At 49.3% G+C, this 16,710-nt stretch overlaps 2 protein-coding genes across 2 annotated transcripts; one reads left to right on the forward strand and one right to left on the reverse strand.

Annotated features, from left to right (window-relative positions):
• Window positions 1–336: 336 nt before the first annotated feature.
• Window positions 337–5,796, reverse strand: POFUT1 (protein O-fucosyltransferase 1). Its single transcript, XM_039563215.1, has 7 exons — window positions 5,569–5,796; window positions 5,208–5,329; window positions 4,901–5,083; window positions 4,238–4,350; window positions 3,375–3,567; window positions 2,612–2,854; window positions 337–2,167 (listed from the first exon to the last, which is right to left on the reverse strand). Exons 1-7 carry the CDS (start codon window positions 5,726–5,728, stop codon window positions 1,979–1,981), a joined length of 1,203 nt encoding a protein of 400 aa, XP_039419149.1. The 5' UTR covers window positions 5,729–5,796; the 3' UTR covers window positions 337–1,978.
• PLAGL2 (PLAG1 like zinc finger 2) lies at window positions 5,777–16,639 on the forward strand. Its single transcript, XM_039563214.1, has 4 exons — window positions 5,777–5,859; window positions 6,320–6,429; window positions 7,876–8,271; window positions 9,093–16,639. Exons 3-4 carry the CDS (start codon window positions 8,009–8,011, stop codon window positions 10,312–10,314), a joined length of 1,485 nt encoding a protein of 494 aa, XP_039419148.1. The 5' UTR covers window positions 5,777–5,859; window positions 6,320–6,429; window positions 7,876–8,008; the 3' UTR covers window positions 10,315–16,639.
• The last annotated feature ends 71 nt before the right edge of the window (window positions 16,640–16,710 follow it).

Genomic DNA, 16,710 nt, shown 5'->3' on the forward strand with positions numbered 1-16,710 from the left:
ACGGGCGCGCCCGCCCCGCGCCGCCGCTCCCGGATGGAGCCGGGACAAAGGGGCCCCGCCGCGCCCCGCACCGGGCGCCCCGCACTCCGCCAACGCCGAAAGTGCCGGGTTTTGCGCCAGGCGGGCGCGTCCCGCCGCTCTGGCGCACCCAGGCTGGGAATATTTCCCAGGCTCCAAAGCTCGGGAATGTTTCCAAGGAGAAAAAGACCACCATAAAGAAAAGACATTTAAAGAGTTAAATCCCCTTAACTAGAGCTGTCTGGAGTGAAGCAGTGCAGTCCAGCTCTGGTACCAGAGACTCCTGCAGTGGAGGAAGGAATGTCGGTGCACTATGAGTGAATACAAAATCAAGTTTTTATTAGTACAAAAAATACCTTTTAAAAAAAAAAAAACAAAAAACAAAAACAAACACCCCACCCGAATATTTTGTTTTAATACTTGGTCTTCCCAACAGGTGGGGGAACAGCTTCCCCAGCAAAGGCAAGGCAGCCCCAAGGGCATCACCCAAGATCAGTAAACTGTATGACACAAGGAGGTTCAAAGTCCTCAAAAGCCTGAGTCCCAAAGGCACCAAATCTGATGTATTTTCCCCCAAATCCCATGATTTTTGCAGCACTGAGGAAACAAGACATGAGTTTTTGCCACCCTGACACCTGGGGGACCTTCTCATTTAGCTCTCTTTACTCACTCCCCTAAGCCTTCAAACTCCTTCAGAGCTCAGAAACGTTTCAAGGAGGAAAAGACCACCATAAAAAGAGACATTTGGAGTTAACCACTCATAACAGCCTTGCCTGGACTGCAGCAGTGCACTGGAGGCAGCAGCTCTGATACCATAGACTTACCCAAGCGGCATTTTTGAAAAATGAACAGTTCTGTACTCAGTCTTTGGACCAGAAAATGAAGTCACAGAAGCACCAAAAGGCATTGGTCGAGTTGAGTCTCACCACATTGGGATCATCAGTGTTACCAGCATCAAACCGTACCAGGCCAAACAGAGGGGTTCGGGCTGCTGCTTCCCCATCAATGAGTAATTTTCCAGAGTTACCTACACTGGGAGCTGCCCCAGCCAAGGGTAATGCTCTCACAGGGGTTCTTTTATAAAGTACAAAACCAAACAAAACCCACTACCATAGACACAGGTATGACATACCCAACCCCACTACAGCTACTGTAATAATCTTGGCTCAAAGTTTCTCTCCTAACAAAAACCTCACTGACATCAACAGCTACAAAGCTATGAGCCCTCAATCTCCAGCTCTGGACTGGCTGTGACAGATGTCCTCCCATGTCCCTGCACACCCGTTGCCCCAGGTTGATGCAGAGAGGCTGAACAGGCAGCTGCCATGTCACACTGTGTCCCACTGCACTCCTCCAGCACCACCACAGAGATCCAGGGCCCCATAGCACTGAGTATGGAATCTCTTTGGACAGGAGAAGGGACACTGAGGCACTGTGGTGACACAGGTCTGGTAAGACAACAGTGGTCCTTGATAAAACCCAGAGCTTTTTCAGTCCTGAGCTTCACCTTGCACACCATTTCCAGGGAACCTGATATGCCTGACAAAACTGTTGCACTTAAAAAGAAGCAATTATGGTCAGTTTTGGACACGAAGCTTCAAAACTTCTCCAGGTGAGAGTTAAGAATTAACAGAGAAAGAAAAGAGGAGGAAATCTGAGCAGCTGCTTCATCATGATTGCTGGTGAATCCCAAGTAGTGAGAATGGAGAGCTGTAAAAGCTACATCTTAAAGAACTATATATAGTTTATAGTTTCCTATAAACTACATTATTTAAAATTTCTATCTGAGCTCACATTGGAAACACAGGAGACATCAGACAGAACAGTCTGGAAGGGACTGTGAGGAGCATTGGAGGGCAGGAGCTCTCCCACAGCCCAGCAATGACTGCCCACAGGGAATGCTGCAGCACCAAGGACCCAGCTCAGAGCCCTGGAACCACGAAGCCTCTTCCTCCTTTGGTCAGAACTCGTCCCGCAGCCTCGGTGGGTGGTCCATGCCAAAAAACGAGGAGGGTTTCCCATGGACATCCCGCTCTCTTTTCACAAAGGCAGTGAAGGAAGAGACACAGTTCCCGATGAAGTGGTCGGACTGGCCAAGAATGTACAGATCAATCTGAGGCACTTCTGGCTGCAAGCTGACAACCTTGAACTGCAGAGAAACGAGGAGAGCAGATGAATCCAGTCAGCTATTATCAGAATCCAGTGTCTTGGCATAATATTAGAAATGGAATACACAACAGAAAGAGAGTGAATTTAGTCTTTATCTGCCCTATAACTCATTTATTATTAGATCAATGTCAGAGCATTTCTGAAAATCACTTAGGTTTATTTAATTTAAGTCCTTTTTATGGAAATATTTACTACCATGTCAGATAATGCTCTTCAACCTCCCGGAAAAAAAAAAAAAAGTTTTACAGGATAATTTTTATTGCTCAAAGTGAATTTTAGCCAAATTCACTTTGAGATGCCAATATTTGGCTGTGAATAACCTATTCCACAACTGCCTGCCTCCTGTCTGTGACAGCCTCAGGCCAGAATCCAAGGGAGGTTTTTATCAAAGCACTCCTGCCAGAAAGGTTTCTGGAAGACTCACCTTTTTCTGGAAGAACTGTTGTATTTCCGTTGTGTAGGGCTCAGAATCGGTAGCAATATAAACAGATTTAGCTTCAGTCTTTGCCACCCAGAGCTTGAGAGCCCGTTTGATCTCTCTGAGGTCTGGCAGGCACATGTCCATGGTGAGAGGCACTGCAGCACTCCGGTCGTAGCCCACACACTGTGGTGAAGCCATGAAGTGCGGCCCAGCCGTCCCGTCCTTTAACATGTTGCAGGCATTTTTCTATTGGAAGAGGGAAAGAGAATCACAGAATCATCAATGTTGAAGACCTCTAAGATCATCAAGTCCAAACTTTGAACAGATACCCCATGCCCACTAAACCTTATCAGAAAGCACCACATCTACTTGTGTTCTGGGCACTTCCAGGAATGGCAATTCCACCACAGCCCTGGGCAGGCTGAGCCAGTGCTCAATCACTCTTTCAGTGAAGAATTTTTCCCTAATATCCAACCTGAACCTCCCCTGCTGCAACCTGAGGCCATTTCCCCTTGTCCTGTCACTGGGAGAAGAGGCTGAACCCCACCTCGCCACAACCTTTTTTCATTTTCAAAGTACCACATTCGAGTGAGAAAACACCACCACATCCCCCCACCTCTGCCTGTCTGAAAGAATCCCAGCAGCACTGCTAACACACAGGGAGCTCCTGAGTGCCAGCAGGGATCAGGTGGCTCTCCCAGAACAGCTCCTTTCTGTGCAGCTTTGTCCACATCCCACTGTCACCAGCCTACAGCCGCTGCCGTACCCAGTCCGAGCCGATCCTCAGGTGAATGCCGACGTAGGGCCGGACAAGCAGAGACTGGATATAGGCTTCTCCCTTCTTCACCATTGCATCAGACCACTCCATGTACTTCTGCAGGGGCCGGTGCTCCTCCAGGACAGGAAACTGGGCTGGAGCTCCAGGTAAGGCAAGGACAGGGTGCTCAGAGGGTGGAAACCTATGGAAAACCAAACCCCAGCAGTCTGAAACATGACCAAACCTGCAAAAAGACTGCTGTGAAGGTTGGAGTGGAAACCAGTAACACCCTCAAATATGCAGCATTTATCGCTCCAAATTTAGATAATTTTAGCTGTTTTGCCATCTGAACTGAAGAAATGTCAGGGACTGTATTTTACCTCAGACCTTTTATCTGACAGACGAAAAGAGAAGAACCTCATACACGCAGTAAGGAGCTACCAACCAGTGAGATGTTACATTTTCACCCCAGACTAGAGCAATTCTGTCACCCAAACTTACTGAAAACCACTAAAGTCACTTGTAGCACTGAAAACACGAGGTAACCAGCAAAATACAGTTCATAATCACCAACTGACCAACCAAATTCTTTCTGACGATTAATTACATATTTAATCAATAAATACTTTAGTTAAATATTCCTGGCTCAGAAGTCAATCAGCCTGACATAGTTCATACCTAAAGTAATGCCCACAGGAAGGGCTCAGCGAATACTTAATGGAAAAAGCATTCATATTTTTAATTATATTACTAACTAACCACTTCAATTTCTCCCCCAAAATGTAAACTCACAATACACTGTCACAGCTGCTTTCACAACTGACTCTAAATGCCCACAGTGACCTGCCAGCACTTTTCCATCTTCTTCCTACCTTTGGATCCAGTGGTCCTTGTATGCAGGACTGAAGGAAATTCCCTTGAAGAGCTCAGACTTATCAAAATCCACTTGGAACTGATCCCAGAAGGGACCAAACGGATTTCCATCCTGCAAAGAAAAGACAAGTATTCATTCAGTGCATACACGGAGCCTGAAAGACGATCTAGCAAGATCCTGGGGTGCAAAGCAGGAGTCTGTTCCAGGAGGGAAGCAGTTGGAATACAAGCCTGTTTGACACACCAGCTCCACAGGAAGGAGACAGTGAAATACATTAAGGGAAGTTCACTGAGAAGGTTGCAAAGGTTGTCTTAAAGAACAAGGACACCACAGCTTCCAAACTTGTAGTTAGAGAGGTTGCTTTAACACCAGCTGGAAAACTACCACAGCTGGGAAACAAAGAGCAGGAGATAAACTACAGTCACCATCAAATCTGAAGTGACAATATCTACTTGCGCAGACTGTATTCCCAATCCCCAAGCACTTGTGGACAAAGGCAGCTGATGAAGGCGCAGCAGCCACTCCACAAGTGGTGAAAGCAATGCCACACAGACCGATTTGCGGTGGGCAACTCCTAAATTTGCAAATCAATGGCGACCTGAATGAGTCAGTCGTAGCCTTTGGAATTAAGCCGTGCCCGCGGGGCTGGGGAGGAACTCACCTTCATGGGACATGTGCTTTTGTCCGCGCTTCTCTGGGCAGCAGCCTCGAAGCAATAAGCCACTCTCCTGCCGGGCGGCCAGTGCCGGGGCGCCAGATGCTCCATGAATTCCTCCAGGCTGATCACGCGGTGGTACCGCCGGAGCGGCTCCAGCCTGAAGTGCTCCGAGTAGGGGACGTGCAGCTGTGGGGAAACAGAGCCCCTGAGCCGGGGGTACCCTCACCCGGGGCCCGCAGCTCATCCCCGGAGAGGTCCGAGCCCTGCCCGCCGCGCCCCCGCTCCCTCCCCGCGCCCGCCGGGGGCTCACGTTGGTGTAGGGCGGGCGGTGGTGCCGGTACTCGATCCAGGGCGGCACGGCCAGGGTCCGGTTGAGGGCGCGGGCGAAGGCCAGGGCTCCCAGGAAGTGCTCGGCTTGGTTACCGAAGCGGCCTGCGAGAGACGGGGCTCAGGCGGGGACCGCGCCGGGGATGGACCGGGCACGGACCGGGGGATGCGCCGGGACACGGACCGGGGACTGCAGCGGGGGACGGACCGCGGACCTCGCCGGGGGATGAAACGGGGTCTGCACCAGGGTCTGCAACGGGAACCACACCGGGGCACGCGCCGGGGGTCGCACCGGGGGATGCAACCGGGAGATGCACAGGGGACCCGCACCGGGAGAGCCTCACCCATGCAGGGACAGTAGAGCAGGTAACCGGCCTCGTCCCAGGCGGGCGCCACGCCGCCTCCCGCCGCCATCACCGGGAGGAGCAGGAGGAGTACGAGGAGCACCGGGACCGGTGGCACCGCCATGGCGACTCGGCGGCGGCCAAAGCCCGACGCCACCATCCCGTCATGCCCCGCGGCGCGCCGCTCTGGCGGCCACCACCGAGGTGTGACGTCACTCCCACAAGGCCCCGCGCAATGGCGCCGCCGGGGCCGGGACCGGAGCCGCGCTTGGCGCGGCCCGGGGGAACGGGGTGAGCGCGGGGGGCGAGGGAGGGGGGCGGCACCGCAGGGAGGGGCGGTGGCACGGCCGTACCCTCCCCTCGGTGGCGGGGTTCCCTCAGGGGACAGGGGGGCGTGTGAGGAGGAGGAGGAGGATGCGGGGCGGAGGGGGGGGGCGTAGGCCGGGCCCGCCTCCCTCCCCTCCGGGCTGTGGGGCGGGGGTGGGATGTGTGGTCCCGCTCCACCGGGGTTGCATTATCCACGGAGCGCTCCCGGGGGTGGGGATCTCCCGGTTGGCTTCCGAGGCAAACAGTGGAGGTGCCGGAGTGGGGGAGCGAGTTACCCGGAGGGCAGTTCGCGGCCACCCCCCGGCACCTCCGCCGTTCGCAAGGCGGTTGCAACAGCACCTCTGAATTCCCTAAAATTCCAGTGTGATCGTTTATCCACCTTACTGTTAAAGACATCAAAATCCAAACTCTTGTCTTCTTCCAGGTAGCTTTGAAACTGGCCCAGATGGCCGGGCTTTTTTGGAGGGAAAGGAGCAGTTCCCTGATGAAAGTGGCGGAGACTCCCGGGACACCGGCACAGCTCTGGAGCAAGAGGTAGAGACCACTCATATTTTCTGGGACATATTTCATGGAGAGGTGAAATACTCATGGTTTTAGCACCCAGAAAGACAGACTGCTCTGAACCACAGGCCTCCTGCACCCTGAGGGGTCAGAGCAGCTGTCACATCACGCTGATTTGTCCCAAAGTGGCACCTCAGCAGTTCTGGTCCTTTATTGTTCTGCTCTGACCACAGAGATTCAGCCTGCACAAAACCAAGTTTTGTTCTTGACAGGCATTCCCAAACCTCACAGTGACATGTTTTCTTGGAGTGATCCCATTTCCCAGTGTTTTCCACCCTGAGGGAGCCATCCATGATATTGGGGGTGATGGTGTAGTCATAGTAATTGTTATTTCAGCTCTTCATAACGTTCCTTCAGCACTTGCCGGGGGTTGGTTTGTTCCCTCACAGTTGCACATCCTGCCCACAACTCACGCTCATGTTGATGTGCAGCAGGAAGTTCCTCCTCTGAAGCAATCATGGAGTGAGAAAGAGCTTGAGGGTTTGATGCTATTTTAAGAAGAGTTTCTCAGGCAGCCAAATTGAGTGAAAGAGATCGGTTTTATTTCAGCTGACCGTTTACCAGTCGAGCTGGCGCTAGAACCTATAAAAATGTTGTACTTCACCAACACACAACTCAAGAACAACCTGCTAAGAGAGATTAATGTTGAACCTCGTCAACATGAAAGCCAGAAGAGCTTACAGGAGGTGTATTTTGTTGAACAGGAAACAGTTTGAGCTTCCATTATTAATGGATGAGAGTGTCAAAGAAAAAAAAAAAGAGTTAAAAATTGCTCATTACAGTAGAAAACTTGCTAATCCAGAGAGGCAGACTCTGCCTCACAATCGAAAAGTGAAAATACAATGAGTAATCCCACTCTGAAGAGCAGCAGCATTCGTTGCCTTCCAGAAAAAGGTGTGATATTGACGATAATTGTGAGTTTTCTTCCTCAGCCCTGTTCAGCCACATGTGGGGGTTCAGGTCGGTTTGCTTTGGAGATGGTCTTGCCCAGTGTACCAGATTGGTAGCAGAAAAGATGGGAAAAGAAAGTACAAGAGAACCTTGGTTTCTCTGAGAATCTCTAGGAGGGAATTCCATGTAAGCAGAGACCAAAAGCAAGTGAGAATATGAAAAAATGGGATGAGAAGTGATCCACAAAACACACAGTGAAAGGAATTGAGAGCTTTTAAATAGACACCTTTCGATGATCTTTCAGGAGAAAGTACATCCAACAGGTAACACTGGCTCTTAATAGTTGCAAAAAATGTAATTCAGAAAAAGTTTAACATAATTTTATTCAGGTAACGGTTAAGGGGATAAAGACAAAAAAATGTTGTGGAGATTGGAGTTCCCCATGTCTGGGAACACGCATCTTCAAATGGTCATTGGGTGCACGGGTGAAGGATGCAGTGTCTTAACGCCAGCCTTCTGTGATTTCAGATGAAGAAGTTTTGCTATTAAAGCAGTTTGGTCACAGGGGGCTCCAACAGAAAACTGCACTGGGACAACATCACAGCGAGACGCCCACAGGGTCGAGTTCTGCTTGACATGGCCATGTTCTACTAGACCTGCCATGACGGCATTTTTTCCCAGTGTTCCCAACTGGATTCAAGATGCAAAGCAGGAGGAGGAAGAGACAGGCTGGAAATTAGTCCCCAGACCAAGAGGTGAAGAGACTGAAAGTCAGGGAAAATGCCAGTGTGAACTATCGGAGCCCTCCTTCCCTCACGTGGACAAGCTGAGAACTCACACACTTTCCCATTCGGAGCAGAGGCCCTACAACTGCCCCCAGCTGCACTGTGGCAAGGCCTTTGCTTCCAAGTACAAGCTCTATAGGTAGGTATCTGCAAGTGCCTCTGCCCAGCAGTGCCAGGAGAGAGAGGAAACCCCCTCCCTTGTGTGTCTTTGGTTGAGTTTCTGAGAAGCTGGAGGAGGGGAAATGCCCTTTTACCTTGCGAAGCAGTTGAGTCCCAGACATTACCATACTTGGCATCTCTTAAGGCACCTTCCAGAGAACTTCAGCTAATGCTTTATCCTGAGCTCAGGCTGTTTTTTGTTTCACTGAGGAGGAAATAGAAACAGAAATTGAAGTTCACAGATTAAAAAACAGAATGAAAAGCAAGAATAGCATTTACATTCCTAAGTCCTGCCTCTAACCACAGGGGTAATTCCATGGCAGCTGTTGCTCCAGTATGGAGAAGTAGAGTTCCCATTTATGTAGTGAAGTACAACACAAACTAATTAAACAGTGATGACTGAGAACTTGAAATCAGATGAACCACATCGTAGGAGAGTGTGAGATACCAAGGTGAAATCAGAGCACAGTGGCTGTCAGCAGACTTGGCCACAGCCTGACCCTCCTGATGAACTGAAGTTTTCTCACCTAGTGTCACAAACTAGGGAGGTTTTCTTTGCTAACTTCCCTTTGGCAGCCTCAGCAGAGAGCAGGAGCTGAGGAGAGAGAGACAGCTGCTGGGACAGACTGTAGGTTTTGCCTGAAGCATTGTGTTCCTCTGCACCTTGTTTAGTGGAGGTAAAATGCCACCTGAGATTTTTGTGCCATAAAGTGTAGGACACAAGGAGAATTTTGGAAAACTAGCATGTGTTCCCTCAGGGGCTGGATGTTTGTCTGACCTTTCCTGCTTTTCTCCCCTAAGGCATATGGCCACGCACTCTGCTCAGAAGCCTCACCAGTGCATGTACTGTGAGAAGATGTTTCACCGGAAGGATCACCTTCGGAATCACCTGCAGACCCATGATCCCAACAAGGAGGCCCTGCACTGTCCCGAGTGCGGCAAGAACTACAACACCAAACTGGGCTTCAGGCGACACCTGGCCATGCATGCGGCTGCCAGCGGTGACCTCAGCTGCAAGGTGTGCCTCCAGACCTTTGAGAGCACCCAGGTCCTGCTGGAGCACCTCAAAGCTCACTCCAGGCGGGCTTCCGGTGGGGCGAAGGAAAAGAAGCATCCGTGTGACCACTGCGATCGGCGCTTCTACACCCGGAAAGACGTGCGGAGACACTTGGTAGTGCACACGGGGCGGAAGGACTTCTTGTGCCAGTACTGTGCTCAGAGGTTTGGGAGGAAAGACCACCTGACCAGGCACATGAAGAAAAGCCACTCCCAGGAACTGCTGAAGATTAAGACGGAGCCAGTGGATATGTTGGGTCTGCTCAGCTGCAGCTCCTCTGTGGCAGTGAAGGAAGAGCTGAGTCCTGTCCTGTGTATGGCATCCAGAGACATGATGGGCGGTAAGAGCTTCCCTGGCATGCTGCCTGTGGGCATGTACAGCACACATCTCCAAACCATGCCGAGCTCAGGGATGCCCCATTCTTTGGTTCCTAATTCTCTTCCAATGGGAATGAGCTATCCTCTGGAGTCTTCTTCTCCCATCTCCTCCCCACCGCAACCTCCTCCAAAGTATCAGCTTGGATCTACCTCATATTTACCTGAGAAACTACCCAAAGTAGAGGTGGACAGCTTTTTGTCAGACTTCCCTGGCAGCCTGTCTCTCTCATCTGGTGATCCTCAGTCCTCTTCACCTCAGCCACCTGCCCTGGATGAGGCTTTGCTTTCCAAGAGCCCTGCTAACCTCTCAGAGGCTCTCTGTGCTGCTAACATGGACTTCTCTCATCTTCTTGGCTTCCTCCCCCTAAATCTTCCTCCTTGCAATCCACCTGTCTCATCAGGGGGATTAGTCATGGGCTACTCGCAGGGGGAGGCGCAGCCACTGCTCACCACTTTGCAACATCAACCTCAAGAGTCTCCCGGAGCCGGGGCCTCGCTGAACTTTGGGCCCCTTCATTCGTTGCCCCCCGTCTTCACCTCCAGCTTGAGCACAACCACGCTGCCACGGTTCCACCAGGCATTCCAATAAGCTGGAAATAGCACTGGAGAACAGATCTTTCGGTCACCCTTTTGTGGAGAGCCTTAAAAACGCACAACTCTTCCTTCCTTGGGGGTGTGAAAGCTCTGGCAGAGCTGGGTCAGACGGGAGGTTTCTGATCTCAGAGGGAGCACTTGTAGACTGGAACAGCTGATACCCCATGCAAGTCCCAGTCCTGTACAGTGGAAAGATTTCAGCTGATAGACTGGATATATTTTATCTAATTTTTGATCTGTGAATCAGGAGCCGCGCTTAGCACTGACCTTCCCTGAGAATGCTGGAGCTATGTTCCTCTCTGGGAAAGGACTGTCCCTCAGAAGGAGTTGAGACTCTTTCATCCTGGGCTAAACTTTTGAAGAGTCCAGCTTCCATTTCATGTTACCACACTGCAATTCTGGCAAACCAGCCAGCACTTCCACATGGAGAAGAAGTCAGGATACCGCTCTGTATGAAGCCAATGGGGAAGAGGCTGTCCTTCCCTGCTACCTCTCATCCCATCACCCAACACAGCTTACTCCACATCAGTGTTAAGCAACAAGCCCGTTTACATAGTGAATTCAGCATCACCTCTTCGGAGCCATTAGGATAAACTCATTATGGTGAACATTGTTTACACAACACAAATCTGTTTCTGCCATTGCAAAAATAGGAGGCACCAGAATACACTGGGTTCATCTCTGGTGTAGCTAGAACACTGTTTACACAACGAAGTCAGGTTGCACTGATTTCTCTTCACTTATCATGTTCTTCCCCCATGGGGAAATACATTGCTTTTGGACCACTTCAGCCTCTGCCCCTGTAGGCAGCAGCTTCCTGCCTTTTCCTGCTGGCTATCCCGAGTGAAGGGGATGGAGCAGCTCTCACAGCTTAGCTTGGTGTGCGGTGTATGGACAGAGCCCTTTTCAATATCTCCCCCATGCAAACAGATCTGGAAACCAAAGCACGTGAGAGAACTGGGTAAGGAGCTCGGGACATCGAGCACTGGTGTACCAGGTGTGGGTGAGAACAGGCTGCAGGCCCTGCTCCATAGGTTCCCTTGGGTTGTGGAACAGAGTATGAGTTTCTGGGTCTTGGGGTTTTTTAACCACAGCCATTCATTGAGGTCAGCACCCTTTTTGGCTTATCCAGGAAGCAGTCTCAAAGGTGTATTTTAACCTCAATGGTGGTAACATCCGAGAATCAAGGAAAAATTGGTCCCAGCTTCATATACACTCTGTCAGTGTATTAGAAGCATTCCCCCAACACCAATAGTTCTAACAGATGCTGAGGTTTGGGGCCTGCAGTCAACTTTTCACTTTTTGGTTCCACTGGCCTTTTTTGTTCTCTCCTCCTCAAGCCTTGCCTCCTGAAGTTAAAGTCCTGCTTCCCTTGCTCCCTGCCCTACCTCTTAAACTCTTCCATGGGCTGTCTACCTACCAGGGCAGAAGGGTTATACTGGGAAGTGGCAGCCAGCTGCTGGTGTCATTTAGCACCTGTATTGTCTCCTGCTCCTGTGTTCCTGGGCACTTACACTGCAGATGAGGACATATGGGTGTCACTCACTCTGCATTGGTGCATGTTTATGACTATGGACAGGCAGATCTTCATACCTCAGCATAGAGGAACCATTGTAGGCCAATATAAACCAGGAAATCTGTCAATATTGTTCTCCATAATTCTAGGAAATGCAAAACCTACCTCTACTCTGTTATCTCAGCTCCTTGGGCAAAGCCAGATACTGTCCTCCCTCATCTCCCCAGAGCACATCCACCTCAGTTGATGCAGATTCCTTCCTGCTGAGCCATGATCCCACCGTGTGACATCAGCTGTCCCTCTTTTGGTCACAGGCTTGTCCCCCTTCCATTTTACTCCAGAATTTTATTTTTAATTTAGCTTAGTAATTCTTCCCAGAATGACTCTTTAGCAATCCATTGATTCTCCAGAACATAGATCGGTTGTTTTAGGTTAGCCAGCAATGCTGCAAATAAGACTTTTGTATCAAAATGTAATATAAGATTTATTTACCTCAGCAATATCCTGTGGCAATGATCTCCCTGAGTTGAATGCAGTACTTTTTCCTTTTCTCCACTGGAAAATGTTGCCTTTCCAAGTCCAACGAGTGCCTTCTTGTTCTCTAACCTAGCAAAGGTAAACAGGGCATTGCAGCCAGTCTGTTTACCAGCATTGAATACCTCAGGCCTGTCTCCTATTGCTTTGCTCTTTGCAAATTAAAGAGTTTCATACTGTTATCAATTATATGCAAGCCTTATCCCTGTCTTCAGTTGAGAGGATTATTATTTTTTGAGAAATAAATGGTCAGAACTGATGACTCACTGCCAGTGAGGATTATCAGATTTATGCAATGCCATCGCACACCTTCTCCCACTGCGGAACATTCAGCTTTCTTGCTTCCTGCCTGCATTGTATTCTGAACAGATGTCATCACTGGAATTCCTTTAGCAGTGGTAGCTAAACTTAGAGCCAGACATCTTTTTCCTACCAGTAGTCTGTCAAAGAATAAATGGAATTCATTTTGCTATGATTTGCACGTGTGATTTGCTTTCCACAGCTACTTTAGCAAGCAGAACTGCAATAACCTTTGTCAGTACAAGGAAAATCTAACCCAGCAAAGGCAGCTGGGTCAGAGACAGCATTGGAGCTGATTCCAGGTGTTTGCACAGGAAAATGGATTCAAAGTTCCTCTACCACAACGGTTTTTAATCTGAAAGTATTTTATCAGTCAGTCTAAAACTAATGAGACTAATTCCATTTGAAATAGCAAGTGTGCAATTCACAGAACAAATTATGGTGAACAACTTTTACCTGTTCATAAGAAAAAACTTTGAGCATCCAAGCTTACAGCACTTGGGAATTCCAGTCCATTAGGACATGTGCACCAAGGTGTTAGGCAAGTCAGTGGAAGTCAGCCAAGCTCCTGCTCATGCAGCTGGAGGTAAGGGACAAGGGTAACCTTGGCATGCTGAGGGGGATTGCTGCAGCCCAGCCTACAGTCTGTTCTGTGGTGTATGCAGGGCTGTGGCAGCCACTGTGCTGCTTATGTGATATAAAAAAAAATCATCCCAGAAAGAGTTTGGTTTTGATTTTTGTTTTGGACCACAAGTTTGAGGCTGCAGGTCCAGGACACAGCTGTGAGTCAGCTAGGCAGAGCCCAGCAAACCATCCCACTGTGATCCCTCTGTTCCTGGCACACCTGTATCAGGAAGATGGCACCAGATCAAGCCCGAGGGCAGCAACTACAGCACATAATTGGTCAGGAGGATTTAGTTAAATAAAGGAATATTTTAAATTGGCTGGCTTGGGGGGGTGTCCAAAGCAATAGGAACAGTGCAGTCAACTAAGATATAAACCCAGAGACCTCCAGTCAGCAAAAGGACAGGACATGATCTTGCCAGCCCTTATAAATCAGACCCTGGACTCAGAAAGCCAGGGACTTAATGTCCCCCTAGAAATACGAACTAACAAATAGCCAAGCCAAGCCACTCCCTGGCAGCAGAGGGTTAACTCTTGCCCATCCTTCCAGTCTTAGATTGCCAGAACCCTGTGAAAGGCTGAAGATCTTTTTTCCCCTGGGATTACAGCTCACTCCAAATCCATTTGTAGGAAGGAACAACATGTTACCTTGCATTTGCTTCCAATGAATTTCATGACAGAATACCCACACACCATGTTGTGACAGGTCCCATCCTCTGTCTCACAGCGTTGCTGCTCTTTAGCCTCAGTGTTAAAAAACGGTGTCACTTCAACTGGAATCCTTTTTTCGCCTCCGGTAGATTGATGATTTCAGTACTTTTGTTGAGCTCAGCTCTTTGTTCTTTAATTCCTTCCTTGCTGACAGGTGAATAGCAGCTGCTGGGAAGATTTCCTGCAGTTCACTGAAAAAAATCCCCTTTTCCGTTCTCTACCATTGCACCACCTTTGCTCTCTGGACAGAACAACACCACAGAGGCATTTTCTGCTGCCTGCAATTAAAATTTCCACAAATAAATCTTCAAAGATGTGCTTCCCATCACCCTACCTTCTTGCTTATCCTCTAATCCCAGTTAGTCAGGCTGACTGAATTCTCCCTCAGGTGCCTATTTTTAGTTAATTGCCTGCCCAAGCCCTGGAGCTATTCTGCCACTGAACAGTGAAGTGGATGAATGGCTCAAACAGAACCACTTCAAGTTTCCATCCTCACCCAAAATTTGTCTCTTTTCCATAACTTATTTCTTGTCTTTTTCCCAGTTCCCAGAGATGGGAGTTGCCATCTGAAGCTCTGATTCCCATCCTGGCCGACCCCTGTGTGGTAGGAGAAGGTGGTTTGGTTTAGCCTGGTCTGCTGGATCTGGGAAGCCCAGGTTCTTTTCACCCCAATCCCCAGCTCTGGCACCTCTCACCCTTTCCATGCCTGTTTACCTGTAGTGCCACAGCCATACTGAGCCTCTCTTGGAAAGCAGGTGGAAGCTGCCAGGGAGATGCCATTCCCACTGATCCAGCTGCCTTACAGGACCACTGTTCCTATTCCCCACCACCTCTCAGGTTCTGTTATCCCTGCTGCACAATCCAGGCACACTCACATTAGGCTCACCTCTAGCTATTCCCAGTGATAGACTTACTTCCTTCTAGTGACTAACTGGGATCCTCTAGGAATCCTAGACGTTTCAGCTATTCTTGTGGCTGCAGGTAAGGAGTTTTCTCCCAGTCTGCAATCTCTGCCTGGAGCCAGCTCTCATCTTCCCACAGGCCAAACACCACTAAATGCTTCAGACTGGCATGCAAACAGGTGGAGCAAAAATAGAACTGGTGATCAGAAATGAGACCAGAAAACAGATCACATTCTGCTTCTCACAAATCCACACCAGGAGATGAGCTTGGCTTTCCTGTTCAAAGTACATTTTATTTCCATGTGCACAGGTGGGCTGCAGGAGGAGCCTGAAGCACCTTCCTTGCTCCTGTGGTTGAAGCCAGGTCTGTGTGGTCCTTTCCACCAATGCCTAAATACCAGCATGGAAATAAGAGCATACATGACACAGAGGGAGCTTCTCTGTATCAGATCACAGTGACAAGGAAAGTTAAAAGCATTGCAAAAGATAACCAGGGAATTTGGAATTAATTTTATTACTATAAATAGGTCAGCTCTTCAGTCGGGGGAAGAATCCTCAACATGGAAGTGTCTCGTTACAAAGCAACCATCCCTCACTTCCACAGCTCTCTTCACCTTCAGTCTCACCCTCTGTTCACAAACTGTGTCCGTGTTTCAAACTACTGTGCAAGGGGATAACCAGCTCTAGCATGGAATGTACTGAGTGGACTGGGGACAGCTCCAAGGCCTGCAGGACAGGGACAGCCTCCAGCACCTGGCACAGGCCAGGCCAGCTGAGTGTCCAGGTGAACAGGCCAGGGACCTGCCTGCAGCCCTTCTCCCTCTGTAGTCAGTGTCTTGCACCTGAAGGTAACAACACATGAGCTGTGCTCACAGCCCTCAGCAGCACAAGCCACTTCAGGGTGCCACACACGGGTGCAGGAGCCTGCACACTCCAGCACATCCCCGAATTTCTGCTAGAAACCTCTCTGGAGTTTGAGTTCTCCTCACCCTACTGAGTGCCTCAGCCTTGATACGTTGTGGAGCTTTCCTACTTTAGTGATTCCTGATATCTAGGAGCAATTTTTAGAAAGATTGTTTTGTAACATTTGAACCAGTGTTTTCCTTAAACAAGGATATTGAAGAACACAGAGCTGTCTGCTGATGTACTCTTGAGACCTGGGTGGGTACAAGAAGGACAAAAAGGAACCTGTGGAACCCCTGGAAGCAGCCAAACTCTGAAACTGCTGTTGGAAGAAAAGCTAGCGAGTGGCCTTTGCAGGCACAAGTCATGCCTCTCCCAGAACCCTCTCCCAGCACAAGCTCTGCCATCTCCCACAGGAGCCAGTAAACATTCCATTGGAAGGTGAAGGGTTTGGGATTAGCCATGGGAGGGGGTGGGAAAGCCACAGTGTCCCTCCCTGGGGCTGCCATTCACGCTGTCCCTTCTTGAGCTGGTTCTGGACAGGCCCTGTGCCTGACCTCCCTGCCTGCAGCTACAGCTGCCAAAGCCAGAAACTTTCCATTGTTAAAGCTCAACTGGTTTTCTAAAAACAAACTTTCTAGCACTTTTATACAGAGTGAATAACCTCTTTTAATGGAGTATTTTGAGGGCTGTAAACAAGGTTTTTAAATTGTAATTAAGTGCCATTAGGAAATGTATGGTTCATCACTAAAATTAGCTCTTGCAAAATGAAGTTCAAATTGAAAGCATCTTTTATAATGAAGTTGTTTATTAAAAGCATTTGGATGATCTACCCCGGGTGTCTTCATGGGGGGGAGTTGGGAGTTTTGGTTGGATTAAGACAAGATAGAATCATAAGGCA

Source organism: Corvus cornix, chromosome 20 (assembly GCF_000738735.6).
Source record: "Corvus cornix cornix isolate S_Up_H32 chromosome 20, ASM73873v5, whole genome shotgun sequence".
Lineage (NCBI taxonomy): Eukaryota > Metazoa > Chordata > Aves > Passeriformes > Corvidae > Corvus > Corvus cornix.

Excerpts from the sequence above, each read along its gene's own strand:
- POFUT1 (XM_039563215.1), bottom strand. The coding sequence starts at position 5,728 with ATGGTGGCGTCGGGCTTTGGCCGCCGCCGAGTCGCCATGGCGGTGCCA. Across the intron at positions 2,855-3,374 it reads TGAGGATCGGCTCGGACTGG|AAAAATGCCTGCAACATGTT; the intron begins GTACGGCAGCGG and ends CTCTTCCAATAG. Across the intron at positions 2,168-2,611 it reads AACAGTTCTTCCAGAAAAAG|TTCAAGGTTGTCAGCTTGCA; the intron begins GTGAGTCTTCCA and ends GTTTCTCTGCAG.
- PLAGL2 (XM_039563214.1), top strand. The coding sequence starts at position 8,009 with ATGACGGCATTTTTTCCCAGTGTTCCCAACTGGATTCAAGATGCAAAG. Across the intron at positions 8,272-9,092 it reads TCCAAGTACAAGCTCTATAG|GCATATGGCCACGCACTCTG; the intron begins GTAGGTATCTGC and ends TTCTCCCCTAAG.